At 50.5% G+C, this 27,813-nt stretch overlaps 1 protein-coding gene across 2 annotated transcripts in view; it reads right to left on the reverse strand.

Annotated features, from left to right (window-relative positions):
* The window catches only part of URB1 (URB1 ribosome biogenesis homolog), a 66,338-nt gene that overhangs the window by 20,283 nt on the left and 18,242 nt on the right, over window positions 1-27,813 (reverse strand). For both annotated transcript variants that reach the window (XM_057697199.1, XM_057697198.1), the window contains 20 exons: window positions 26,396-26,591; window positions 24,887-25,024; window positions 22,711-22,884; window positions 21,985-22,114; window positions 21,152-21,268; window positions 19,922-20,034; window positions 17,964-18,083; window positions 16,454-16,567; window positions 15,855-15,993; window positions 14,910-15,080; window positions 12,916-13,109; window positions 10,917-11,153; window positions 9,903-10,082; window positions 7,746-8,601; window positions 6,639-6,840; window positions 5,774-5,957; window positions 3,635-3,693; window positions 1,959-2,152; window positions 893-1,003; window positions 668-731 (listed from right to left, as the gene is read on the reverse strand). In XM_057697199.1, coding sequence (XP_057553182.1) covers window positions 668-731; window positions 893-1,003; window positions 1,959-2,152; window positions 3,635-3,693; window positions 5,774-5,957; window positions 6,639-6,840; window positions 7,746-8,601; window positions 9,903-10,082; window positions 10,917-11,153; window positions 12,916-13,109; window positions 14,910-15,080; window positions 15,855-15,993; window positions 16,454-16,567; window positions 17,964-18,083; window positions 19,922-20,034; window positions 21,152-21,268; window positions 21,985-22,114; window positions 22,711-22,884; window positions 24,887-25,024; window positions 26,396-26,591 — 3,693 coding nt within the window. The remainder of the gene's footprint in view (window positions 1-667; window positions 732-892; window positions 1,004-1,958; window positions 2,153-3,634; window positions 3,694-5,773; window positions 5,958-6,638; window positions 6,841-7,745; window positions 8,602-9,902; window positions 10,083-10,916; window positions 11,154-12,915; window positions 13,110-14,909; window positions 15,081-15,854; window positions 15,994-16,453; window positions 16,568-17,963; window positions 18,084-19,921; window positions 20,035-21,151; window positions 21,269-21,984; window positions 22,115-22,710; window positions 22,885-24,886; window positions 25,025-26,395; window positions 26,592-27,813) is intronic.

The raw sequence follows: 27,813 nt of genomic DNA on the forward strand, positions 1-27,813 counted from the left end.
CAAATTAAGGAGAAAAGAAACCAGGGCAGCAAAGAGAATCTCAGATGCTGTCTGTGAGTAGCTCAACCCCGGCCCCTGCAGAGCTGGGACAGGGCCCACAGGGAGAGGCGTCAGCCCAGCTCCTCAGGGCCCAACGCTGTGCTGGCCAAGGAGCAAGCAGCGCCTGGGAACCCAGGAGACAGACAGACACACAGACAGACAGACACACAGACAAACAGACAGGAAAGAGACAAAATCCAGGGACAGACGCTGTGCACACACGCACACGCGCGCACACACATGAGGAAGAGAGTAGAATTAACATCCAGCCAGCACGCCTCACTCTTTCCCCAAATCCCCACCTAAGTCACTCCCACCTCAAGGAAGGCACGAAGAGAAAGGGTCTCAGAAACATCAACTAAAGGGCCCCTGAGTCGGGAGGGAGTCTGCGGGCAGGTCTGTGACAGACACACGCCGTCAACCAGTGAGGCGGCCCAGCAGACACAGGCCCGGCCATGGGGGTCCAACCTCACAGTGAGAGGTCAGAGCGGCCGACACGGGCGCTGGTGCGCGAGCCGAGGGGCCCGCCCAGCCCACCTTCCCCCGAGAGACCAGCCCAGGTGTAGACTTCACAGTGCGGAGCCTTCAAGGTCTGCCGTTCACACCTCCAGGCCCACCCAGCACTCACCTGAAGTCGATGAGGCTGTGCTTGTTCTGTTCATACGCCCGCAGGAGCAGTAACATCTTCTGGTCTAGAGTCAGTTGAGGGTCAGTTTAGAAAGCTTCCTGGGGACCCCCGCCCCCATCCTCATATACTCTCTGATCACACTGCCCGGTCCTCACACCCTCCTGGGTCTCACCACTCAGTCCCCGCGCCCTCCCGGGACACATCACCCGGTCCCCGCACCCTCACCCAGGACGCTGAGCGAGGCACCATAGGCCCCGAGGAGCACCGCGAAGTGGCTGCTCTCGCAGACAGAGGGGCACAGCCTCACCACCACCGACATCAGGTCCACCAGCGCTTCTGGAAGAAAACAGCACTGAGCGGCCCAGGAGTGCAGGGGGATGTGCACGTGTAGAATAAAGTAGAGGAGGAAGCATTTCAGGGAACACAAATGCTTGCAATGTCCTTCTCTGGACAACACTGGTCTTAGGACAGCACCTGGTCCCTTCCTTACTTTTTCCTTTTTTAAAATAAACACATCTTTGACGAGGCTGCCATTAGCCTCTCCTCAGCCCCCTTACAAACTTTAGGGCAAGAAAGATTTTAAAACCTATGCATTTTTCTCCATGATTATGTTACCGAAGGCGCTAATATTTCTACTCCTGCCTGAAAGGAGGGAGCCTTTCTACTTTTCCTACTGCCCATACAAGGAACTTGGGTAATGGTTCTCTCCGGTTCAGCAGTTTATAACCGACCAGCTCTGCAGTGATTTCCAACAGTTTGGGGACACCAATTTTGTCTCTAAACAGGGCGTGGCTTCAGGGTGTGGAGGGCAGGACCCTTCAGACCTCTGCCATCTCCCACAGCCTCCGCCCCGCTAAAGTAAACCCTCACTGAACTGACTAGGGAAGGAGCCTGTGCTGTACAAGCCCCTAGCAGGGACCTATCAACAGGGACCTTCGAACCCATTGCCGTTGATAAAAGTTTCAATCATGCCATTAACACATGTCATGCAACTAAACCATTTCTCCCAGGTCAGACCCACTCTTCCTACAACTTCCTGTAACTCCCAGGTTTCAACACTCGCCCGCAATACGGCAGAAGACCTCAAACCTGGCTTCCGTGAGCAAGAACAGGCTCTGAAGACAGGTCTGCATTTGCTGTGTGACCCTAAGTCACAGGAAATATTTCTTGAGCTTGGATTTGACAGAAATGAAATATTGGGATATTTCGGTAATGCTTCCTCAGCTTTGAGAACACATGAAATCAGGAAATAAAACCCGTGTCTGAAGTGGGAGGCGCGGTGAGGAGTCACCTCTCACGGGACTGGCTGGGGCCTCCTCCTCCCCAGCCATCAGCAGAGTAGGCAGGAACAGGGAGTGCTGGGTGAGCATCGCGTGGACCACCGGGAGCTGGGTGAGCTGCGTGTGTGCGGAGCTTTCCGGGAGATACAGGAGCTGCATGGCGGCACCGAGGGCCTTTAAAAAGGCAGGGTCCTGATACCGACACCTAGGAGGCAAGAACCACAGGGGGAAATAGCTTCACAAACAATAGAGAACCTTTTTTCTCGGCATTTTATTAAGGAAAACTTCCAACATGCCACACCCATCAGCCCACTACCGCTGCAGCACACCTGCGGCACCACAGGTTTAGCTGCCTGCACGTCGCAGGGAGCGCTTCTGAAAGCAAGCGCGGGACGCAGAGTATCTCCCTTCCTGGCAGCAGCGCGAACACCGAACGAACTTCCCGCTTACCTGAGATGTCAGGAGGCAGCCTGAATAGACATGACACCCAGCCCACCCAGCAGGTCAGTCTCCCTTCTTCCTCCCTCTCAGCTACTCAAAACGCCCCCTAACGGTTCAGAAGCCACATCTTAAACCCCTTCAGGGCTCACTAAAGAAATGAAAGCATCAAGCTCTAGGCAAAAAGTTCTTAGTCCTATGTGAATACTGTTAAGAATCACCAAGCACACAGTGAGCATTCCAGAAACACGAAGTAACCAAAGATTCAAAGAAGTGTCCTTATGTCACAAAAGTAATCCTCAGGTGCCAGTAACCTCGGACCCACTTTCACTTGTTTCTCCTTCTTGAGTATTCTTCTCTGTTTCAAATTGATAGATAATCAGGGAAATGAAGATTACAGGTGCAAAGAAACACCGTTTTACAACTATCTGATTGCCAGAAAGAATGTGACCACATCAACTGCTAGTGAGGACGTGAGGACAAAATGAACTTCCACACTGTTACGTTAGCTTGAAAACCTTGGAGAGCAAACCGAAAAATCCAGTAAAAGTGAAGTTGCATCTACAGTAAGAGCCAGTGAGTGTCCCTCCCTGAGAAAATCTGGTCCTAAGAGACTTGTGACATTCCCTGTAGGGACAGGAAGGAGTAGGGGACTGGCTGAGTGAACTACTGGGCTATAGTCCTCAGACAGAATGCCCCACCACAGTGAAAAGGGATGACTTGGATCTCCACGTATCAACACAGGTAACTCAAAAACGTCAGAGTGCAAAAAAGGGACAATAAAGTGATACATCCGTATCCAATGTCAAACACACTAAACGTTGTTATTTATTGTTTAGAGACATATTAACATGCAACCAAAGTGTGAAAACACACAGGGCCATGACAGAGCTCAACCTCAGAAGAGTGACCCTTTTGGGCAAGGCAGGGAATAGAACCAATTAGGACAAATAGAGAAAACCGTCAGCATTTATTAACTCTGGGTGCTGCTGTATTGTTCTCTGCACATTTCTGGTTTTTAAAATATATTTCATTTTTTAAAGGCTGCTTCTCTCATCACTGTTAGAAGCACACACATATCAATGGGCAAATCATACCCCACCCCAACACTACTGTCTCGCTTGCCTGCCCAAAACAGGGGCAGCATCTGTTCCACCGCATCCTTTATGCTAATAACACAACTGGCCCTGCACCAGCAAAGACACTTGCCACCTTACTGAACTGCACCAAGAAAATAAATTCGACTTACTTGAGTCCCGTCTTCACAAATTTCTGCCAGTCACCAGGATCAACTTCATTAACTGAATTCTAGAAATAAAATAAGAAATATATGTGGAATATCTGAATTAATTTAAAATAAAGGACACAGAATTAAAGTTACAGCCCTTCAGAAAATATGGAATATAGTTATCTAAGCAATTCACAAAAGCATGCAGCTGTTTCTCACTTTGATTTTTTAAATAGTTTTGTTATTTCCACTAGTGGGTCTGTCATTTTATTAGCGTACCTATGATCACCAAATGACCGAAAGGAAATTCCCAAATAGCCCTGTAACCTTCCTCTTTGCCACCAGTTTGAACAGCACTGACTGATTTGCAACATACATGGGGTACAGCCACATGTGACTGTTTCAACACATGAGAGAACATCTACCCAGGGCAAGACCACTGCACCCTAACATGGTCCATGTAGGTTCACAGTTCCTGACGTGGAGGAAATCTCCAAACATGGTGTATTATGTCACAGTGGAAGAGTAGCTGCTCTGGCAGGAAGGGGACGGACTGGGAGAAAGCACAAGAGAGCTTTCTAGAATGACGAAAATCTTGGCTAGGAGTCTGGGCAGAGGGGTACATGTATTTCTCATCACTAAACTGCACACTTAAGACTTAATATTCCGCAAGATGAAAACCACACCTCAATCAGAAGAAAAGGGCTGCTGGGGACATTGACCATGGGGTGGCTACGCATGCCTGGGGACAGGGGCATGTGGGAACCCTGAACTTTCCACTCAGCTTTGCTGTGAACCTAAAACTGCTCTAAAAAAATTGTTTAAAAAAAAAAAAAGCGAGCGAGAGAGAGAGAAAACAGCAAATTGGCTAAGGAGGGAGGCCTACCCCAAGGACACAAATCCCTGTGACAGCACAGCCCAGCACCCCCGCCTCCACAGCTTGGCTCTCTTAGGTCTCAGGAATGCTCCTCCCCCCCCACCCCACCAGCTCTGCCATGCTGGGTTCCTACACGCCTTAAATTCACAATCCTGTAGCACAACACATTACGTCTGAAATACAGGTGATAAAGTCTCTTAACACAACTCGGCAGGCATTGCAGCTTGATCCACAACCTCTGAATGTACTTATCACACACTTATGATCTTCCACCTGGGGTTCTTTTCCTGAGGATTCCTTTTTAAGTCTTAGGTTCAGCATTTACATACAAGTCACAGACTCTATGACTTTTAACATAATTTTACACTGTGCATTGAGAAAAAACTCATATGCTAGCCTTCAGGGATGCTAATAATTTCTGTGCAAAGATAAAACATTAAAAATAAAAAGGAATAAGGGCCAAAAACAGCTAAACATTTCCAAATTTTATGAAAACTCTAAACTCACAGAGTCAGGAAGCTCACTGAACCCAAAGCACAGAAAACCTGAAGAAACGACACTAAGGCATATCGTATTCAAATTGTTTACGTCATGTAAAGAAAAAAAAATCCTCAAAGCAGCTGGAGAAAAAAAGCCATCATGTACAGAGAAGCACAGATAGGAATGAGAGATTTCTTATCAGAAACAATGCACACCAGAAGATAGTAAAACAACATCTTTAAAATGCTTAAAGAAAATAAAAGCCATTAACCTAGAATTCCGTACCCAGTGAAACTCTTCCTAACTCATTCTGAGGCCAGTGATACTTGATCCTAAAGCCAGACAAGGACACTACAAGAAAACTATAAGCTATTACCCTCATGCACACAGATATAAGAATTATTAATATAGCATCAGCAAACCAATCCAACACTCTATAAAAATGATAATATATCACAACTAAGTAGCTTTAACCTAAGAATGCAAGGGTGGTTTAACGTTCAACAAGCAATTAATATAATTCACCTTACAGTATTAACAGTCTAAACAAAAAAACAAAACCATATAACCATCTCAGTATGTGCAACTAAAGAAGCACTTTGACAAATTCCTGCATCCATTCCTGATAAAAGATGGCTCCTCATTTCAGAGCTTGCCCTGCACCTGCCCTCTGAGATGGCCCCTCTCATGCCCTCCCAGGCTGAATTCACACCACCTGACGTGAATGCATCTGTAAACCGGAGTTTGTCTATCTCATTCTTTCCCTTAAAAATCCAACTAGGGTCTCTATAAGAGACACCTACCAACAGTTCATTTAATCGCAGCAGCATCTGCTCCTCGTGGCCCTGGGTAGCATCATCTTGTGGGCCGCCACTGAAGGATGCAATCAGCCACTGTACACAGGCCTCCAGCAGCGTCTTTTTCCAGGCACTCAGCTCTTCTGCCGACCCTTCCAGGACCGCTGAGACAGAGTCAGCCACGACCCAACTGCAGCAGAAGACAAAAGTCACAGAGTTAGAGGTACGGCCCAAATCCCTCTGGTTTTAAGTGTAATCCAATATCACAACAGGCCATATAAGACAGATGCCCCGTATCCTGGTCCCTACACTAACCACCCAAGCACAGAAATCACAGGCTCCCCCTGCCCCTTACCCAAACGTCAAAGATGCACCAGGATTTTTACGACTAGGGGAAACACTATTAGCACACCAGAAAACGGATGTACTGTCCAGACTTCATCTGAATCAGGCTATCTCAGCCTCAGCACCACCGACATTTTGGGCTAGATAATTCTCTCTTTGGGGGGAGGGGCTGTCCCATGCATCACAGGGTATTTAGCACCACCCCTGGCCTCTACCCTCCAGAAGCCAGCAGCAACACCCCGCCCCACCCATATCGTGACAATAAAAACTATCAAACATCGCCAATTGTCCCCTGGTGCAGGCAAAATCACCCCTGGTTGAGAACCATGGTTCTAAGGGAATCAGAACCGACCACTTGTGGAGATGAACTCGCTCCAGACAGGATGCTGGAAGAAGAGTTCCTGTAGGAGCTGCCTTCTCACCAGCTGACACAACAGCAACGCGGCGATTTTCACTGCTTTATAACCACTACAGGGAAAGTAAAGCAGAGGCGGGAACTGCCATCAAACAACCCGAGCCTTCGTACCTCTTGTGACTGCCTGGAGTCTGAAGCAAGCTGGGCAAACGGTCCCTGAGGACACGGAGGTCCTTGGCTCTTGCAAACGGGACCAGCTGGGCCAGGATCTCCTGATGCAGCCCCGATTCTGGGGGCCCATCAGCACCGAGGAGCCTGGTCTGCAGCGGCCTCCACAGGGCCTTCCTCAAGACGGGAACGACAGCAGAGGACACTGGGGCAGAGACAAGTAGGAGAGGGAGTCGAACACCGCGGAGCGCTAGAACCAGCTCACAAGGCTCTAATTCACGAAACTTGTAACCTGGGTGATGTCACACTGGTAGCTCCAGGTTGACCATGGTGGGAGTTTTGATGCCATGGAAATCAGCAAATGCTACAAACCAGTCTCCCCCAAGAGCTGGCTATTAAGCACTTAACAGCACGCCACTGGTCAGCTCTCATCACTCAACCCTGACAGGGATCGTTCAACCCCACGGGCCCCAGGTGGAGCCCCAGCTCGAAAGTCATGACGAGATGGTGACCACCTAAGTCCTGAACTCACTCGGGAACAGCAGAGGGGCCTTGAGAACCCCTGGCCGGAAGGCTCCCTGCTGTGGGGGCTCTTACTTTTTAAAAACATTTGTTATCGATGATATGAAACTATGCGACACAGAGGCAAAGCAGGGAGCGAAAAATCACTCATACGTACGATGAAGGGGAATTAAATTAAGTTGGAGGTGATCAGAAAGTGCCTCGGATCTGAAACCCAAGGGGGTGGAGAGAGAGGAGAGCTGGGCCCAGCTGAGCGCTTCAGCTCAGCGGCGACTCACCAAAGCTCCCCACAGTGGGGCGAGGGGGAGGGCAGAGGACCAGCACCCGAGGCCCTCCCTCAACCTCACAAGACCCAGCCGGGGCCACTCCTTCCTTGGCCCCTAGTGGCCGCAGCTACTGCCCACCCCTGGCCGCAGCGTCCCGTGGGTAACTCGGAGCCGATGGGAGCGTCATCTTCAGAGCTGGGCAGACACCGGAGGAAAAACAGAACTAAATGATACTCCAGAACATGAAGTCCTGGGGCTTAAGGATAGACACAGTTCCACCTGCTCCGTCCTCTCAGCTGCCCAAAGCCGCCCCTTTCCGTACCTCCTGCGGGGCGCGTGAAGTATCCCCGAGTCCTGCACTGGAGGTACACGTGGACGAGAGGAAGGAAGCTGTCTAGGGCCTCCTGCAGGCAGAGCCCTGAGCCGGGCTGCCTGCACCACTGCTCAAACCGCAGCAGGTGGGGACAGCTGTGCTGCAGGAGCAGGGCCGCTGTGTCCAGCGCCGCTGGTGTCCGCCGGGCCAGGCAGTAGTCAAGCAAGGTGACCCCGACCGCGGGGGCCAGAGCTGGCTCTCTCTGCAGAGCCTGGAGGAGCACAGCGTCCAGCTCATCCATGGCCAGTGTGGGCAGCAAAGCCCCCAGGCCTCTCACGTACTCGGAGGCCCAGAGGAGCTCGCCACTCTGCAGCTGATCTTGGGGGCGGCTGGTTAGCAGCTGGACCAGGGTCTTCCCGAAAGCGTTCAGGTGTCTCTCCTTCTTGGGGGACTTAGTGGGTCGCTGGGCCACCAGGTGGGCCTCAGGCAGGCTCAGCAGCGCCAGGGTGACCTCCCGGAGCTGGGCGCCCTCCAGGTACAGATGCAGCCCCTGCAGGGCTTCGAGCTGAGGAAGGGTCTTTGACGTCGGTGTGGCTGAGCCAGCCCTCCGGCTCTGCAGCTCTTTCAGGACGCTCTGGGTGATGGCCTCCGAGTACCTGGCCAGAAGGCCCAGCTGCCCGATGCTCTGCAGGATCGGGGCACTCGCCGCCAGCAGCGGAAGGACCCCCGTGCTGAGGTGGGCCGCCAGGAGCTTCACGAGGATGGGGCTAAGGGTGTGTGGGGGGAGGGCCTGCCGCTCCAGGGCCAGGTACCAGCCCTCCAGCGTGGGATGCCTAAGGATGGCCACGAGCACCTCCTCCAGCGTCTGAAACACAGTGACAGGGCGCAGACCTCACCCAGGGCCCTGCCAGCAGCTGCACCGTCACGCACCTCCTCCCCTATACAAACATGGGGCTGGAATGTGACTCGGTCAGTGCCCACCCCCTCCCGGGAACCTGATGAATGCAGCCTGAATGAACTTACTGTGCAGTAAAACTGCTCTCACTCAGGCAGGGCCGCGGCCACGCAGAAATGCCCAAGTGGGATTACGATCAGTTGTCTCCTGGTTTCTCCCTAGCAGCCCTGTCCTCCTACGTAAATCTGGATGAGGGAAGTGGGTACCACCTGGCAACCAGCAAGGGGCAACCTCGGCTCACGAAGAGACTCTGTGGCTGGGGAAGGTGGCTAGGGGTTAACCGATCTAGAACTGAAGGTGAGCCTGCGCCCACTTTCGGAGGGAGACTGGGCCTTGAGTGACCCCCTGAGGAACTAGCTCTGACCCTGAGACTAGTTTAAACCACTGAGCAGAGAGCAGCCAAGCGCACTTTGCTGGGTTCAAGGATGATTCCATGCAGCCCTGCTGCACACGATTCCCAGACAACGAAGTCACCCAGTCCCCGGGGACAGAAATAAATTTTTTTCCTTATTTACTCTTCAGGAAGGAAAGAGGAGCCTATCACACTTTTCAACTGAGCTTTCCCAAATAAAAACAGAAAAGCACATATCAGAAGTGCTTTGCCTGCTGAATGGCCAACAGGTGGTCCTGAACCAATGAACACCCCCCAAGAAAGCCCCCTTGGAGATCAAAGGAAGGGAGCCGTGCATTTGCTGGTGAACTGAGGACACGCCTGCCTGCGAACCCAGTACAACAGGTCAAATGGCAAATGGTGAGAACGTTTCGGCCTGGCCTGGTTAAACAGCTGATTCACAAGACTACCGGCAGGAGAGGAAGGCTCACTCTTCCCTGGGCAGTGTGGTCTCTGTGTGTATTTACGATGAAGGGCCCACCCACGGCCCTGCCTTTACTCAACACAGGCTGCAGCTCTTTAAGAAGAAAATACACAGGCTGAGTTCTCAGGATGCTCACGGCACAGTGGGAGGGAAAGTGCTCACAGAAAGGTGAGTGTCAGCAGAGAAGTGACTGGGAAGACGAACACCCAAAGTAAACCGTCATTCTCTCGGGGTGAGGGTGGTGTTTAGTGTCTCCTCTAGCATTCTCTGCATCTCCCTACTGCCCTGCAATGAACACGTACTTGTTTTTAACCAGAAAAGAGGGAAAGCCAGTGTCTGTGACCTCACAGGGAAAGGCTAACGGGAAGGGGACCCTGGGCAGAAGGGTGGTGGTACCTTGTCATTGGCCAACTCCAGCGAGGCCATGGACTCCATGTCCAAAAAGAGGTCGGACTCGGCCTGGGCGGCCTGGCACTTCTGCTGGTTCTGGGCGTCCAGCTGCTGACAGTGCACAACCAGGCGCCTGAGGAGGTCCAGGAGGAGCTGCAGCAGAGGAGGTCCCGTGCTCCTGCCCAGCTGTGAGGACGAGAGACACAGGACCCTCAGGCCCAGGAAGGGCTGACAGTCGCCAGAACACTGACTGCCGGGTCCCGCCGGCGGCAGAAGGGTTGATGTTGCCAGAAACAAGAGTTAAGGAGGGAGGCAGGCCGAAATGGCAACTCCCCGTAAGCTGCCAACAGCCTCAAAGTCATTTCTTTTTTTTTTTTTTTCTTTTGTAACTGACATTTTATTTAGCATGCTTTAATATTTCATTCCATTTTATTGCCAAGTAATATTCCATTGGTGAATATACCACATTTATTTATCCATTCAGCAATTAATGGGATATTTGGGTTGTTGGCACCTGTGGGCTATTATAATTAACTTTGCTATGGCTAGCCATGTACAAGTTTGTATGTGGACATATGTTTTCATTTATCTTAGGCATGGTACTCAAAGTCATTTCTTAATAAGACATGCCCTCCTAAATCTTGCTGAAATATACAGGTTTATTTTGACCAAGAGAAAGGGTAAAAGCCCACCTCAAAACCTAAGTTAAAAATCTGTAAATCTGGGAGGAGAAGGCTCAACAAGGAGCCAGCCAATTAAAAGCTACGACGTAAGAGGGGAGGCCTGGCCACACTGCCAACCCAGCCAGCTGTGGGAGGCCGTCCTGACTCAGCTGCACTTGGCTCCCGCTGCAGGCCTGCCCAGGGCCCTACTCAGTGGCCACCACCCACCCCATGTGCAGAGCAAACGGGGAGACAACGGGGCCCCGGGACTCCGTCCCCACCACCACTCAGTATGGACCCGACCAGAACGCCACACTCTCTGCAGGCGGAAAGGCAGGGGAGCGGGGGCAGCACTGACCTGGCCGAAGTTCTCCACGGCGCTCCTGATGTACAGCAGCAGGTGTTTGGCCGAGCGCAGGGCCTGGTGCATCGGGAGGTGCAGGAGGGCGGCCCGTAGCTGCTCCTGAACCCCCTCATCCAGGAGAGGGAGCGAGCCCCGGCCCTGGCCCTGGCCAGTGTAGGCCGTCTGCAGCAGGGCAGAGAAGGAGGGGTCCAGAGGGCCCAGTGCGGCAGCGCTGCTCAACGTCTGCAGCGGCTGGGAGACAGCAGAGGGGAGAAGAGGAAAGGCAGGTCAGCACTGGGGGCAAAGGGCACCGGGCGCTAAAACAGGGACAGGGCGACACGCACACAGAGGGATGTCTCACAAAAATCACCTACTGATACGAAACACTATGCGGCCTCCTATTTTATTCAAGTCAAGTCCCAACACGCTCAGTCACACGGATTTTCCCAGCGTGTGTCCACATGAGGGCACTGAGCTGGGGAGGTATTTACACTTCCTGGAGAACAGGAGCCACGGGGCACAGAGACAGGATTTTACTCTCAGGAGTCACTTGTGATTAATCCCCAGAAACTGGAAAATGCCAGCCTAGGAAAGGGCCGGCTCAGTGAGCTGCACGCCTTCCAAAGGCCTCCCCGGGGAGGACGGAAGGATGAGAGGATAGTGGCCGAACGGAAGACAAATTCCTGAAGTCATTGAGTCTCAAAGTGGTTTATTTCTTCTAACTTAATTCCCAAACTGCCTTCTTTATTCACCCCACGTGGCTTTTATTGTTATAACTCCAGACTGTTTCCTAAGGCCAATAAAACTAGGCTGTATGTGCCCTGAAACTCAGCGGGTCTCAACCCTGAACTAGCAGTAGCATCACCCCGGAACTCACTAGAAATGCAAATTCCCGGGCCCACCCCAGTACTGCTGAATCACACGCCCAAGGACCACGTCTGAACAAGCATCTGGGAGATCCTGACGTGCACTTGCGGGTGAGAACCGCCGTGTGCCCAGCTCCAGCGTGGACGCCTACACGTGGAGCACCGCGCGGCACAGCATGGACTGCTGGCACCCACGGAAGCTGCTGTATGGCTCTGACCACTCCTGACCACAGCCTGTGAGGCGGGGAAGGCGGGTGACAGCTGAGATGGGCCTGGGCTCTGGAGTCCACATGCCTGCCTGCATCCTGAGTCCACCACTGACTGGTGGTGGAATCGCTCTGAACCTCAGTTTCCCCATGTGTACGAGGATAGTAAGTCTTGACCCTTCTCTGAGTTGTGAGGATTAAATGGCGTAAAATACACGCAGTGCTCTTAGGATGAGGCCCTGACAAACAGTGACCACGCAATCAACACAGGCTACAGCTACCAAGTTCATCAGAGGAAGAGGTCCTGAGCTGCCTTTTTCAAGGGCAGCCACAACTGAATGAATACACAAAAATGCACACTCAAAGGGAATTTCTTGCCCCGCCCAGCAATCCTAAGTACTTTGCATTAGAGCCAGACCTGCAGCACCCCTTATAAGAATGCAGTCCCCACCAAGAGAAAATCATTTCTTCCTTTTTTCATTTTCCCAGTTTTAGCAGAATATAGCTTGCTGGCGGCCTTTAGGGGCCAGGTCTGACTGCTGAGCACACCAAGTCTAGGGGCTGCTAGGGTGTACAGAGGAGGGCGCGAGGCAAGCATGCACAGACCACTCGGGAAGGGGAAACAAGGCAACCCCACTGCCTCCGCACCCACCCCCCGCAAGCCCAAACGTGATGAGCCAATCATGCAGCCCATGGGCAATTCAATTCTGCTGCATCCCTGGGCCCCTTTGAGTCTCGTCACATCAGCTGAGCAGCGGTGACGTGACTCGGCTTCCTCTCCCACACAGGGGAAACGAGAAGGTGAAGAACGTTCACCCTATAGGCCGTGAAAAGCTACACAGCTGGGGTACAGCCTCCTGCGGCCCACAAGGAGGAACCGCCAGGGTTTTCTAGGGAAAGAAAGGCCTGGTTTCCCCAGGAGTGGTGGTCATCGCAGCTCACCAAGGCCTCCCGGGCTGGCTCTGGGATCCAGAGGCTGTAGTATCTGTTGAACCAGGACAGCTGATGGCAGAAAGGTGGGATCGGAGGCTCCAACTTGTCATAAGACTGAAGCAGAAGACACAGAGCCAGCGGGTCTCTCTGGGAGTGGAGGAGGTCTGTCAGCACCCCTGTCAGGTAGGCCACAATGCTTTCTCCTGCAGAGGAGGGAGAGGCTTGCTGACCCGCCCTTCCGTAACCCATCAATGACACCCACTCCCACACATATTCAAGACCCAGGAAGATTTATAACAGCTTTGCGAGGGATCACACAACCACACTGGAAGGCAGATGCTATCACTGCAGATTGCACCAGACTTATTAAACATACAGCACACAGTCAGACTTCAGGTGCTGAGGCCCAGAAGTGGAGACCCAGGCACAGAAGAGGTGAGAGAGGTGAGGCCAAGGCCACCCAGGACCGGGACTTGCTTGGTGCAAGCCAACCTAGTTCCTCTTTCTTGGCACACAAGCCTCCCCCGCAGTTAGGCTGGGACCACACGACTGCTTAGCCACCTCCAGCCTGGCCAGAACACCCATCTGTCCACTCTCTCTTCCTCTTCCACAGTGACCTTGGAAGCCATATGTTGAGATGGCACAGCTACAGGATGGGAGCAGCCCAGGTTCCTGAGCTACCTCCTGGACGACAGCCACCCAGGAGAGCACCTGACCTGTGTATGGTGTTAACTCATTAAACCACTGATGTGTTAGGGCACATCTGTTACTGCAGCAAAGCCTGAGCAATCCTGACTAATTACACCACTGTGATCTGTGAGTGCTTTCCTGGGTCTATGTTGCCTGGATACCCAGTAAGGATGAAGGACTTGTACCTTAGCACCAAGGTATAGAGAATAAATACCGTTTGTGCCAGTTTCTGCTGTGCAGCAAAGTGAATCAGCTGGACGATACAGATATTCTTTAACTCAGTGTTTCTCAGTCTTGGCTCTATCACCACTCTGGACCAGCTCCTTCTCTGGTGGAGGCTGTCCTGCGCTCTGCAGGATGTTCAGCAGCGTCCCTGCCTCCACCCACTACTCTGCAATGTGAGAGCTAAAAATATCTCCACACATGGCACATTGTCCCGCAGGATAAAATTGCCTTTGGTTGAGACACAGTTTTAACTTAACTATGCTGAAAATATTTTGTAGCAATGATGTATTCATAATTTAATGAGAAAGAATATGAAAGACCATCAGAAACTGTAAATGGAACAGCCAAAGCATGAAATATTATGCAAGCACTGAAATAACTAATCATCATACTAGTTGTTTAGAAGGATGTCTATAAGGTAGTATTGAGTAAAAGGAAATGGGGAGGAAAAGTTAAAAAGGAAGATTGTGCTAAAAAATAGAGCACTTATGATATGCAAAGGTTTCTTATCAAACATTTGAATTAAAAATCTGTGAACATGTATGTGTGCATAACACAGAAGAATTTTCAAAGACAAATATTCTGGAAGATAGAATGGAGGTGAAAACGTAATTAGGTTAAGTGCAGTGGTTCAAAACAGCTGTGTGAAACAAAATTGAAGTAAATACAAAATCAGCTTCTGAAAGTACTCAAAAACTTAGTACTATCATGACACTAACAAGTCAGAAATTTGTACTAATTGCCAAAGACTCAGAAATAATACATTAAAAAGTGTTTCAAAAAAAAAAAAAAAGAATAAATACTGAAAAGAAAACATCGGTGTTACAGCAGGTGTCTGTGCAGCCAAGCAAATACACTACTTCAGACTCATCCGTCAAATGACCCATCTCCCATCAGCCTAGCCAGCCTCTAGATTCCTATTCCTGCGCACTTAGTTCTACCAGCTGTGCAGCTATCACTTTGGTGGGTCTGAACCCCTGCTGCCCTGGGCTTTCAGCAGTTATTCCCAGAGCCCCCGGAACCCCACCTCCTACCCACAGAGACCCAGCTGGCCCAGTGCACTGAGAACATCCTCACTACATGGGTACCTGCTTCATTTCCTGTTCCAAGAAGCAGCTTATTCCTGGCTTCCAGGGCGGCAGGGACCACAGCACTGAACGGGAACGTAAGCAGGACCATGTCTTCATTCAATGAGAATCCAACCTCCTCATCCAAGCCCTCGCTGCCCTCCACCAGCACATCCACCATGTCGAGAACATCTGAGGCAGAAAGCGGGGAATCAGCCCAGGCAGGAGGTGCCTGTGGGGTCTACTGCGAGGACCCCCCAGGGAGGGCAAGGGAGGGAACATTTGCAAAAAGAACAAAAAAATAAAAGCTAAGCTTCTCTTGGGGGAAAATGCTTAGTGTGACGTTTGATTCTAAACAGATAAGGGCATTGCCTATAAAATCTTAAGATCTCTGCCAGACAAAACGCGGAACTATCCAGCTCAGGTGGTAACAGGGTGAAGCTTCCTCAGTGACACTGAGAAGCCCAGAAGCTTTAACCTGGATAGTCCTGGAAACAAGCCAAAATCCGAGAAGCAACAGAACATAAGGTTTAACACACAGACTGGGGCCAGTGGGTCTGGAGTCAAATCCTGACTCTGCTACGTCCTCGCTGTGTGAGGCTGAGCAGACTGCTTAACCTCTCTGTGCCTCAGCTGCTTGGTCAATACATAAAATGAGGATAATCCCCCCTACCTGGGGTTCTTCATGAGGTTATATGAGTTAGAATTCGTAAAGAGCTGAGAGCAGCACCTGGCACAAAGTAAATACTGCACAAGTAAAAACAACGCAGTGAATAAGCCCTGTGCATATTTCCTGTTACATAAACAAATAGGGGATTTCCAATTCTAGAGGCAGCTGATCTCTGATGCAAAGAAATGGGACATCCGCCCTCTGCATGAGGCTTCAGTGCAATTCTGTTTTTTGTTTCTAACACGCCACCGAGGCTGGCTCTTCAGAAGCCCAAGGAGCGTGGGGGCGGCACCCACCATCGATGTGGGAGATGGGTATGCTGACATCATCGGCGTCCTGCTGCGTCCCGGAGGCCTGCAGGGCACTGGCTTCCTGTACAAAGTCAGACGCTTTGTCCGTGTACGAATAGGGATTCGCCACCAATGTCAGGAGAACCTGAGCGTTAAAGAGTCAAGTGGGAAGTATTTAGATAGTTACGTGTGAAATGAAAAATGCCCCCAAATGTCACGGGTAAAATAAAGGGAAGAGCAAAAATCTTAACTGGACTTCAAAGAAAAATACTCTTCCTGAAAAGTTTTTTAACTTTTCATTGTAGAATTTTTAGAAATATCTCCTTTTCGTATTAGACTATTGCTTTTAATACTGCTCCTCGTATACCACTAATCCCTCCTGCAAAACCAAATGCCCAAAAGGAAGTTAAACAGCACACAGTAACATATTCTCATTTTACAGATTCTAAAACTTAGTCGTTTCTGACGTCTCAGCAAGAATTAGGAAATGAAGCCAGGAGGAGAGGCCGATGGGCTCTGGTGCATCAGAAATGCCTTAATTATACTAGGAATCACTTAGTACATCATCCTGAATGTGCTGCTTTACACGGGAAATACATGCTCACACGTTCCAGAAACTGAATCACGGCCTCCTTGTTCTCCATGGTGTCATCCACGTGTTCCAGCCACAGCTCCAGCTCCTGCCAGGTGTGCTCAAACACCCCTGTGTCCCGCAGGATCTGAAAAGTCAGGGAAGAAACCGCTGTCTGTGGGTCCTCTGAGACCCAAGGAGCACAGAGGGGGTCAAAGTTCCATCCAGTTTTACTCTAATAGCTACGCTTCAGAACAACCCTCTCGTTGTTCAGGGAAACAAGGAAAAGAGGCCACTCTGGGCTCGATCAAGTAGAACACAGTCCCTCGTCTTGCTGCTGCTTTACTTCTGTCCTTCAACTCCTAAATAATAAAAAGGGGAAAGATTCAGCGCTACTTGAAAGTCTGATTTTCAACCTGGGACTCGACTCCTCGCAGCCACAACCCTCAGCCTGCGTGAAGTTCTCCAAGACAATGAACCGGCCAGGCCGCATCATCTCCATGCGGCGTCTCAAGTCCCGGGCCTGGGCCGGAAGCACCACCACTTCTAAGGGAGCAGAGCTTGTTCCGAGGCAGGACTTGGTGAATGACATCCCCAAATGGCCCGGGGACAGGACTCGGGGTCTCGGCAACCCCTCGGCACGAGCCCTGCACAGAGTGCCCCGAGGAAGAGCCTGACAAGCCATTCCACCCACACACAGGAAGTGACCATGAAGTCACACCTGCACAGCCTTGTAGAGGTCAAGACCTAGGCATTCACGTCCTCTAAGCAGCTTTGGTGAGGTTAAAGGGCAGCAAGATTATTGGTACTTCAAAGAAAGGTAATATCACTGTTCCCTAAATACAATAAATGTGATTTTTGTAGCAATCTGCAACCCTGCCCCACCCCCCCCAAACCCCAGACCAAGGTGCCTGCTGCACAGCTGAACCCAGGAACTGGATTTCCTAGTGCTGCAGCAAGACCTGATGGAGCCCTGGAAAACGAGTTCAAGTGTAAGAAAGAAGAGATGCCAACAAACTCCTCATTCCATTCTGCTGGCTTTGGCGACACCTGTGCTGTGGGTGACTGCCGAAGTCAGAAGGCTGAAGCCCTGGAGAAGGCTGAGTCCGGAGCTGCGGGAAGAGGCATCGCCTATTAAATTGTTCCCCGGAGGGCCAGCAATCTAATGCTTATTGGGCCTAGAATGCGTCAGGCATGGCCTACTACTTGATCACATGTAACCTCCTCTGCAATAACGGTTTTGCTATTCCCATTCACCATGAGAAAGCTAAGTTCAGAGAGGTTAAGCAATGTGTCCAATGCCACCCAGGAAGTGGCAGAACTAGGACTCAAATCTTGGAACAGGACTTCAAAGTGCCATTTCACCAGGCCACCTCTTGGGAACACAGCCAGGTTAAGACAGAATTAAAACTGTGATAAAACCTTCTATTTTTAAATTATAATAGTCCCAATACATCCTTAACTCAACAAGTGTTGACTAAGCATCTGCTATAAGGAAGACTGCAAAATGCTTCCAGAATTAGGAACTTGTAGAAAAGGCTCACCTTCACAATCAGAAGTTTGGTTGACAACTTGAGTTGCGAATAGCTACTAGTCACAAACATTTTCATCAGTAAGTAAAACACGGATCGCTTTCCTCCAATAATTTCTGCATCTGGGCCTTCCTGAAGTTTGAACAAAAGAATATTATAAATGTAACAGAGACCACTGTTTGCTGAGTGAATAGGTACTGCACGTCCACTATTCTTCCCGGCCTCTCATCTCATCTCATTTTAACCACCACTTGGCAAGCCTGCTGGGATGTTATACGTGAGGAACCCCAGGAATTAGGAGGCTCACCCCACATCCCCGACAGCAGCTGCAGTAACATCAGAGTAACAGCAGGAAGCAGGGGGCCCTTCAGGGGCTTTGCTTACACTGACTCACTTTATCCTCCCAACAAGCCTGAGGTGGGGACGACCGTCACCCCCATTTCACGTGTGTGGAGACTGAGGCACAAGGAGGTAATGGCTGTTTAATGACTGAGGTGAGACTCAAGCCCAAGAGCCCTGGCGCAGATGCGGCACTGGCTGGTGGCTGGTGAGGAAACACACAACCCGGGGCTGCCTGACTCCATCAAATGCCACACTCGCTACATTTCAGCAAGATGCCAGTGCTGATATAATCGGTTCCTTACACACAAGCAAGCCTCCTAACAAAGGCTTCTGGGCTTTGAACACATGGACCTCCAGACTCCGGTTCATCTGTGTCTCCCCGGAGTGTCCCTGCAGCCCTGATCTAAGCATGTGAAGGGCTGTTGTTCACAAAGCCCAGCAGATCCATCTTATAAGCAAAAAATGAAGCACGGGATGTAAACTAATATGTTAATACCAGTTCTTTCAAGGTAAGAGGCCTCTGTTCACTTTCCAACTAAATCATCAAGATCCCAAAGGCCCAGTTCAGCTGGGGTAAAAAACTAAACACCCCAGACTCATCTGTCATCTCGCTGGGGTCCTGGCAGCAATCTCACAGGGGTGTAAAGTTGAGAGCAGGGTCTGGACAACACTGCCTGGGCCCAATCCTGGCTCCCCCACCTATGGCTGGGACCCCGCAGAAATCTCCTAAGCACTCTGCGCTCCAGCTGTCTCGTCTGTAAGTGGTGGTAAATGAGAGGCACATGGATCACTCATGCCAAGCCTGGCGTTCAGTGAGTTCTCGGTGAGGATCATCCTCAACTACGAGGCAGGTGAACCGTAGAGAAAGGACTTAGGGGAAGACAGAGATCCCAGTGCCATGGCACTCTTATCCCTTTCTGGAAATATCACCTCTAAAAGTGCTAATGTACACTTCCACACTACTGGTTCCATACCAGATCTTTTAGAAGGTGTAAGTCATTAAAATAAGTCATCTGAGCTACTGAGAAACAGACAAGGCTTAATTTGGCCATCATTTCCCCTCTTTGGATAGAAGTGACGTGGCATCCTGTGCTTAAATACACAGGTAAATATCTGTTGCATCGTGACTTCCCTTTATGATTCAACATTATGTTCTCCAGAAAGTCCTAGAAGACATTACCAAGGACACAGAAAACAACGCCAGCAACATTAACTGATTTTTCCACTAGCCTGAATCTCTCCTGGCTTGGTGTCTATTCCCATCCCTGTCTTAAATTCTTACAGGATGAGGACAAAGGAGAAGGGATGTATTTTGTTTACTTCCAAAAAGGTTTTTAAAAGACAAGAAATATGTAAGCGTCAAGATAAAAAATACAAAAACTCCCAATATCCAGCAATAATATATTTTCAGGAAGGATAGCTAAGCACCTTAGTTTGCAAAAGCAAAGAGATTCCTGGTTCACAAATCAGGACCTGGCCTCTGCTCTAGAGGCTTCTAAAAGGAGAACCATGAACATCTTCCTTCGTAACCGACTGTCAGGGTTCTGATCTAGCCAGAAATTCCCAGGCCAAAAAGCCGACACGCCTACAGGTGAGCTAATGATGGACGCGGGAGCTCGGCCTCCTACCTGGGCCTTTAACCACAGAAACTTGCTGGCGGGCAGCTCCAGGGCCACCTGGAGAATGTGGTGCTGCAGGATGGGAGGCACCTCCTCCTGCACGCCCTCCTCTGAGATGACGCCTGCGGGCGGAGAGAGGAAGTCAGGAGGAGATGGGGGCCTGGCCACTGCTGCCCCAGCCAAAAGGATGGGACAAGGAACCAGCCAGGAAGGACGTGGGGTTCTGCCCGCCACTGTCCTGCGGTCACCCTCATACAGGCTGTGCCTTCTCTCCTGCCCACACACCTCATCTGACATATCCCCCGCTCCTGAGGTCTATCCAAATCCTTCACTGAAGAGATGGGATGCCGCCTGCCCCTGGAAGCCCTTCCCTGCCCTCGGCCCACACTGACCACCTCCTACAGCCCAAAGCCCCCACTGCACACTGCCCACTGGGTACAGTCTCTCGTTAGTGTGACCCCTGGCGGGGGGCACGAGCCTTGCTCCCCAAATGGCAAGCATCTTGTGCACAGCCCGTGGCCACCCGAGACCAAGACAGGGTCCTCAGCCTCTGGCCTGATTTCCGGGTTAATCCTTTACTTGGGAAGGACACGGTCCTAAATGTTAAATGTCCATGTTCTAGTAAATCTCATATTCTCACAACAAGAGAACTTTTTCCCTTCAAACAATCAAAAAGTTAATCACAGCTTTCTGAATGGGATGGTTTCAATAGCTTATACAAATTCCAAGAATGATATTTCTGCAAGTCTGCCTCCGTAGACCCAATTATGAAGTCAATTTTATTAGACAAACTTTTCCATCAGGGAAACGTGGCCAGACAAGCATGTTACTTTTACAAGATGTGGTCTGAACTTCACTGAGTAAAATATGAGTAACTATATCAGGAGTGCCTGTGCGTGAACAGGACTTCCTTCTAAGGAGCTCTCATTTCTGCACCCCTCTGCACCGCTCTTCCCCTGAAAAGAGGCTTTAGAAATAATATCACATCATCTCATCTGTCGATCACCCATGGCAGGCAGCTCTGCCTGGCTGGGTTCTCCCTTCTCTCTTGATGCTGCTAAGTGTTCACCTGACATTAGTCCAGATGAAAACGGCCAGGCCAGTGGATCATACACGCCAGCCCCACGCCCAGCAGCCTCCCCAGTCCTCGGCTCCGGGGACTGCTCTGGTTTTCCCGCACTTCCTTCACCCCCACTGGCAGGACCAGTGGAGGGGAGCCCACCATCCCTCAAGATGCACCTTTCAGGAGCTTGCTGAAGTCAAAGTTGTACTGCATGACCACGTGCGGGACCACCTTCTGGTAGAGGCAGATGACCTGGAGCAGAACGGCTTTCAGAAGAATCGTTTCTGCATCATCTGAACCAGAATTAAACAGCTTGAATCAGGAAACACACTTGTTCTCCATCCTCAATCAGTAAGCAACTGAGCCACCCATGATCCATCACAGTCAACTGCGTGTGGAACACTGAGGCTGCAGACAGATCCCCACGGAACGAGATTTAAGGAGTCAACGTGGTAAAAAAGTCAAGACTATTCAAATAGGCTGGGTCTAAATCCCCATTTCACAGCTGTGACCTTGGACAGGGTAAAGCTACTCTGTCTCTCTGTGCCTTTAGTATCTGAAAAATGGGGACACACAGCAGTGCCTACTCGCACAAGGCCACGTAAGGATTAAACAGGACAGGAATATAAGACACAAAGCCCACTGCCTCACCCATGACATGTTCTGAGTCAACACATCTTATCACCGGGGGGGACCGTGTAGCCCACCTCTATCCAGAGAACAAAAGAGAGGCCTCCTCTCTCATCGCAAGGCCAGAGCACATGGCTCACACAAGTTTTTAGAGAGACACAGTGCTTGCATAAATCCTGGGCACATTTCTAACAGATGTGAAAACTCAACGTGTGAGGCCATGCTCATTCTCCTCCCTGAGCAAAAAAGGACACAGGATTCATTCAGAGCCAGAGAGGCCTTCCCAAGTTCCTCTAGACTGGCCCCTCTGGACAGGAGGCTCCCAGGCTGCCTGTGCCAGCCGCATCTGCGAACAGCAGAGGTCTCGCAGCGCCCTCACCGCTCTGGGGAGCCACGCAGGCAGCAGGAGTCCTGTTGCCCTTTTTCTTTCCTTTCTCATTGTCCTGTTCTGTCTCCTGCTTCCTAAGTGACTGCCAGACCCACACGATGGCGTTCAGGTCTGGTAAAATCTAAAAGGGAAAACAAAGAAACAAAAAATCAGTCATGTTAAAACCCAGCGTGTGTGTGTGTGTGTGTGTGTGTGTGTGTGTGTGTGTGTGTGTGTGTGTGTGTGTGTGAGAGAGAGAGAGAGAGAGAGAGAGAGAGAGAGAGAGAGAGAGAGAAAGCGGCCCCATCCTTTGGGAGCTCTGTTTCGGGGTATAATTCCCAAAACCAAACACAGTAAGGATCTGCTGAAAACACAAGTACTGATCATTAAAACAAACCCCTGAAGACTTGTTCACCAGAGCCAGACACTGGGAATCAAGAAAACTCGTCCTTACCACCAGCTGGGGGGACCCAGCCCAGCAAGCCCTTGGCTCTTCCGGGCAGCCACCCAGCCTGCGGACGCCTGGCCTCCCTGCTCACCAGACCACGCCCCCGGGAGCAGGCCGCCTGTCGCTACAACCCCAGCCCCAGCCCCGATGAGACCTCAGGTCCCAGGAGCACCCCAACCCCTTCCCTGAACTTCGCACCCACCCTCTGGGGCCCCAAGGTCGCCTTTTCCCTCTGGTGTGCTCACCCGTGACGCCTGTAAGGAAAGGCCAAGCCTGGCTCCGGGGCCTACCTTGCTCAGGGCTTCTCTGAAGAGCTGCACAAAGTCCTCCATTATGGCAGCCGTGTACACGCCTGACTCCTGCCAGGCCTCTTTATTCAGGCAGTGGTCAATGGTCTTTAAGGCTCTCTTCAAAATGACGGAAATAAGGGATAAAGCTGTGTGTTTCACTGACTTGCTGTCCAACTGGGAAAAAAAGAGGTAAATCCACAGGTGTCTTCGGGATGTACTGGTGGTCACAGAGCACCCAGGCCCTGCCCCTTACCAGGAGCCAGATGGCCTCTGCGCTGTGCAGAGGTGGCCCAGGGACCCTGTCTGCTTGACCTCCTGCAGATCTGACCTCAGCAGTTGCCAGGAAGGCAGTTACGAAAGGAGGCATCTGGTGATTAGTCTCAATTGCTGTTCCACTGTCTGTTCTCGGTAAGTCTTCCCTGACAACCCCTCAGCTCACAGGGATCACCCCCATCAACAGCAGAGATCCCACCAGGACCCAACCAGCCCCTAAGAAGCACTCATCGTCAGGTGGAGGGATGACAGGAAAGGCACTGGGCACCTGAGTCTGACCAGCCTTCTCTAGGCTGGGAGAGCGTGCAGCCCTCACCCCAGGCCTCCCACGTCCAGATTCTCTACTTGACAGCCAGGAGGGCCTTCAAAATCCTCCTCTGCTGCAGAGATTTAATAACCTGGGCTATTACCACCAAAGGGGAGAGGCTAGGCCCCGGCTGGTGGCGGTGTGTCCCTGGGCCAGCAACAACAGAGAGGATGTCTCCCGGGCACGTTCCATCTCAGGCCCAGCCCAGCCCACCTCCATCAGCCCCAGGTGACTCCCGAGTACAGAGAAGTCCAGGGAGCAGCGGCTGGGATGCTTGAGCTTCACAGTCAGGTAGAAACAAGAGGGTTTTCCAATGGACCTTCAGTTTAATAACACCCCAGGCCCCCAGCACTCCAATTAGCTGGGAGTCTCATTTTACATGGACGTTGTATGCTAAAAAAAGCGCTACATGAAATGTTCTAAACCAATAACCACTCCCACCCTGTCATCACTTCAAAGGCAGGACCTGAATGAGTATTCACACATGCACCTGCTGGCTTGGAGCACAAAGCTCAGCCAACAGCCTGAGACCTTGCCTCCAAATACCTTCTTGTTTCCTGTTTCTAAAACCAGCTCACTCTTTTCTTTCTGATCTAAGCTGTACGCCATTAAAATTTTGCAGATAATACTGTAAAGAATAAAAGAAAAACGTCACTAAAAAACCAACACATTCTGAGAGAGTAGCATAGACATATTTACACTACCAACTGCAAAACAGATAGCTAGTGGGAAGTTGCTGTATAACAAAGGGAGATCAATTCGATGATGGGTGATGCCTTAGAGGGCCAGGACAGGGACAGTGGGAGGGAGTTGCAGGAGGGAGGGAATATGGGGATATATGTATAAATACAGCTGATTGACTTTGGTGTACCTCAAAAGCTGGTACAAGAGTGTAAAGCAATTATATTCCAATAAAGAGCTTAAATAAAAAAAGAAAAGAAAAACCTACACACTCCTAACTCCACCCCCTAGACACAGCTGTCACTGGACAGGGCCCAGGACCTGTGTATGCCAATAACTCATGGCCGTTCACCCAAGCCATGTGGCTATGGTGAAAATGCATGGGTCCCTCATAGTGTGACTTCTGACAGGAACTGGGGACCTTTATAATAATTAATGACATGGAACTGAAGTATCAATTTTTCCCATGAATATGTCCTCTCCAAACTCCTGAGACAGCTGGTCCTCAAAGTAAATGTTCCCCAGAAAACTTAACACTATTCATTTAATGCACAAAAGAAAGGATTTGCTAGGCAAATGTCCATCCCGCCCTGTCCAGAAATCCTAAAGTAATGAGACTTTACTGCGTGACACTGGGCTGTCGCTGAACACACTTCCCTCTCTCTGATGTTGACCCCCTCCCACCCGTGGGAAGGCCCAGAGCCGTGGCGGGGTCCTGCGGTTCCGGCTCTGAGCTGGAGCAGGGCAGGGGTGTGCCCCGGGTCCCAGAGCCCCGTCCCCGGGCAAGTGGAGGCAAGAGAGCCTCAGAGGCTCTGACAAAACACGACGCGTACACGCAGGCGGGTGTCGCCGGCACAGTCCGCAGCACGGCCAGCGCGGCGGGCGGGAGGGCGTGGAAGCAGGGTCCCCACTCACATTCAGCGCCTGGGTGAACATGATCTTATTGCACACCAGGGGAGCGGTGGTCACCATCACCATCGCCAGCAGCCGGGGCAGCGGGATGAACTCTCTGGTCTGAAACGCACGGGAGACGTCCGGCTGGGCGGCGTAGATCTAGGAAAGGGAGGACAGAGAGTGAGCCGGTGGCGGAGGCTGAATTTGAAGCCTGAGTCTACCCGTAGGCACCCAACAGCGCAGCCACTCCAGTGAGACTACGGTAGTCAAGGTCCGAGGCGCGCCCCCAGGAACCGGGTCTGCAATACGAACCCCAGGATCCACTTGTTAGAGACACGCCAGGTCATGAGACGGTTACTGGGGGCGGCGACCCTCAAAGCAGAGCTTGGCCTGTGGTCTGGGAGCCTCTTAAAACCCCCGATGGCAAACAAGCCACTGCTAGAACTCACAACGGGACTACTTACTCGTCAGTTACTGCACTTGGCAGGCACCTGACAAATTATGTCATCTTTTTAACACTTCGTGACAACCCTTTGGGGTAGGGATATTTTATATCAAGATAAAACATGTTTACAGATGACATAACTGGACCTCAGGGACATCAGGCAAGAAGGCAGAGACGCGAGGACTCCCATCCGGCCCTGCAGTGGCTGTGCGCCTGCACCCCTGCCCCCCACCCCACCTCTGCTGAGCAGGGCCAGAGCAGCTCCCAACGGGGGTGGTGGCCACAGGGACACCGTCCCCAAAGTGGGGGGCAGAGTGCCTCCTTCTTGTCCCAAATACACGCTGGGAGGGAATTCCCTGGCGGTCCAATGGTTAGGACTCAGCACGTTCCCTACCAAGGGTACGGGTTCGATCCCTGGTCAGGGGAACTAAGATCCCAAAAGCCATGTGGTGTGGACCAAACAAACAAAACACCCAAATACATACTGGGACCACTGCACACATAGGCATTCAAGGAAAATGAGGGAATACGTGAATAAAAGCTTGTTTTACAGATAACTCCATGCCCAGGTCAAAGCACAAGAAAATAATCCCAGGTGTGTCACCATTAGACAGGCCGTAAACCAGAGAGAGAGAGAGGTGAGCCAAGCCAGGCAGAGCTGCCTAAGAATCTGTAGCAGGCACTTCCATTGGTAGATGAGGGGAGGTTGTTCTAAGTACTTGAAATGGCAATCTTCAAAAACTATTGTACAGTTCAGACATCTCACTAATTCCAGCCCAACTGTGTCGAAACTCATCAAGATCTCACTGAGTAAAATCTGGATGAAGAAGATGAAATTGACTCAACAGATTCAAAAGCATAAACCTCAAAATTCAGCTCAGTGAAAAGTAAAATGCCCTTAGAGGATGAAGACACCAAATTAACATCATCTAAAATATGCCCTGAAGAGCGGCTGAAAGAAGTTTCTCATCCTGTAGAGTTTATCAGAACGTCACTCACCCCCCTACCCCCTGGCCACCCCGACTCCTCACACCCACCCACCCACGACCCCATGAGGCAGACTTCAAAACGCCCGTGGTCTTCACCTTGTTGAGCAGTTTGATGTTATTGGACCAAGTGGACTGCACCCTTGGGAGAAAGGAAAACGTCACTTCCTTGAAGTACTTGTTCAGTAAGTCCGGGCACACTTTCAGGATGTTCACCACAAGTTCAGCGACCAGCTCATCGTCTGCTGCAGTTTTCAAACCCAGCAGGAAGTGCAGAAGAGTCAGGTTTCCCCCTCTGTCAGGGAGAGAGAGAAGAGAGAGGGGTGAGCAGGGAGTTTTCACAACGCACTGAGAGCTCAGGATGACAGGGGCAGCTCCGTTCAATAAACACAGTTGTGACACAGTGATGGGCAAACTTCATTTCTGGTGAGTTTCTCTCGCAGCATAAAGTGAGATGTTTTCATGGTCTGTGGGGTTCCTGCTCTCCACCAAAGCACCTGAACTTCACTCCTCTACTTCTGAGTGGCTGAAAATTTCTACTTTGTCCTTTTCCCCGCCTCTCGGTCCCTCCCTTGAGTTCTAGCTGACCTTTAAAGAGGAAATTTAAAAATTTTCTTTTGCAATTTTACTGACCTTTTTCCTCCAACCACAGGTGAAAAAGCATGTATGTAAAGACGTATGTGTCCATTAAGTATAAAAAATACAGAGAATGCATTTTTCTTTAAAAAGATTACTTTTTCCCCATGAAGTGCTCACAAATCGCCACAGTCCAGAGTGACACAAAATTATTTCTAAGACGCAACCAGATGGCACAGAGTCCTTCTACAGGTCTCTGCCTCCTCTGTTTCTAGCTAATTTCAAATTCCTACGCCTTCACTTGGCAACCATGTGAAGCTAACATAGGGGGAATAATCTACTGCATGAAAATAATCAAAACTTGTCCCAAAGTGGGCAGTTTTCAAAAACATAAGAAGATGATAAAAACAGGAAAACCTACATACATTAAAACTTGGAAAAAGGGAGCACCTGGCCCAGGATCTACATGGCCAAGAGGGTTTTACCCCCAGATAAACCTTTCAAGAAAAGATGTCTTTTCATATCTGCTTGTCCCTGGGAAATCATAACATCCAGAAAAAACTCAAAACTTGCCTCACTGGCGTGTCATGTTGATGGCTTCTGGGATCATCATTGTTTTGTAGCCCCCTATAGACCAAGACTATTGATAAGATGCAATATGACACTTTACAGATAATAAAAATTTTTCAAAAATTGAATTAGAAAGTGTGCAATTTTGATCAGAAAGCTATCTTTTAAAAAGCTTAGAATTCCTTGGGAGATTGGGATTACCATATATACATTACTAATAAGAAAAAAAGATCAAATTGTACACTTTAAATATATGCAGTTCATTGTATGACAATTATCTCAATAAAAGTTCTTTAAAAAAAAAAGCTTGGAATTCTTAATAGGAAAATTTCATGAGCAAAACACAGTTTGTGCTTTCAAACACAGAGAAT

The sequence above is a fragment of the Hippopotamus amphibius genome, chromosome 10, assembly GCF_030028045.1.
Source record: "Hippopotamus amphibius kiboko isolate mHipAmp2 chromosome 10, mHipAmp2.hap2, whole genome shotgun sequence".
NCBI lineage: Eukaryota > Metazoa > Chordata > Mammalia > Artiodactyla > Hippopotamidae > Hippopotamus > Hippopotamus amphibius.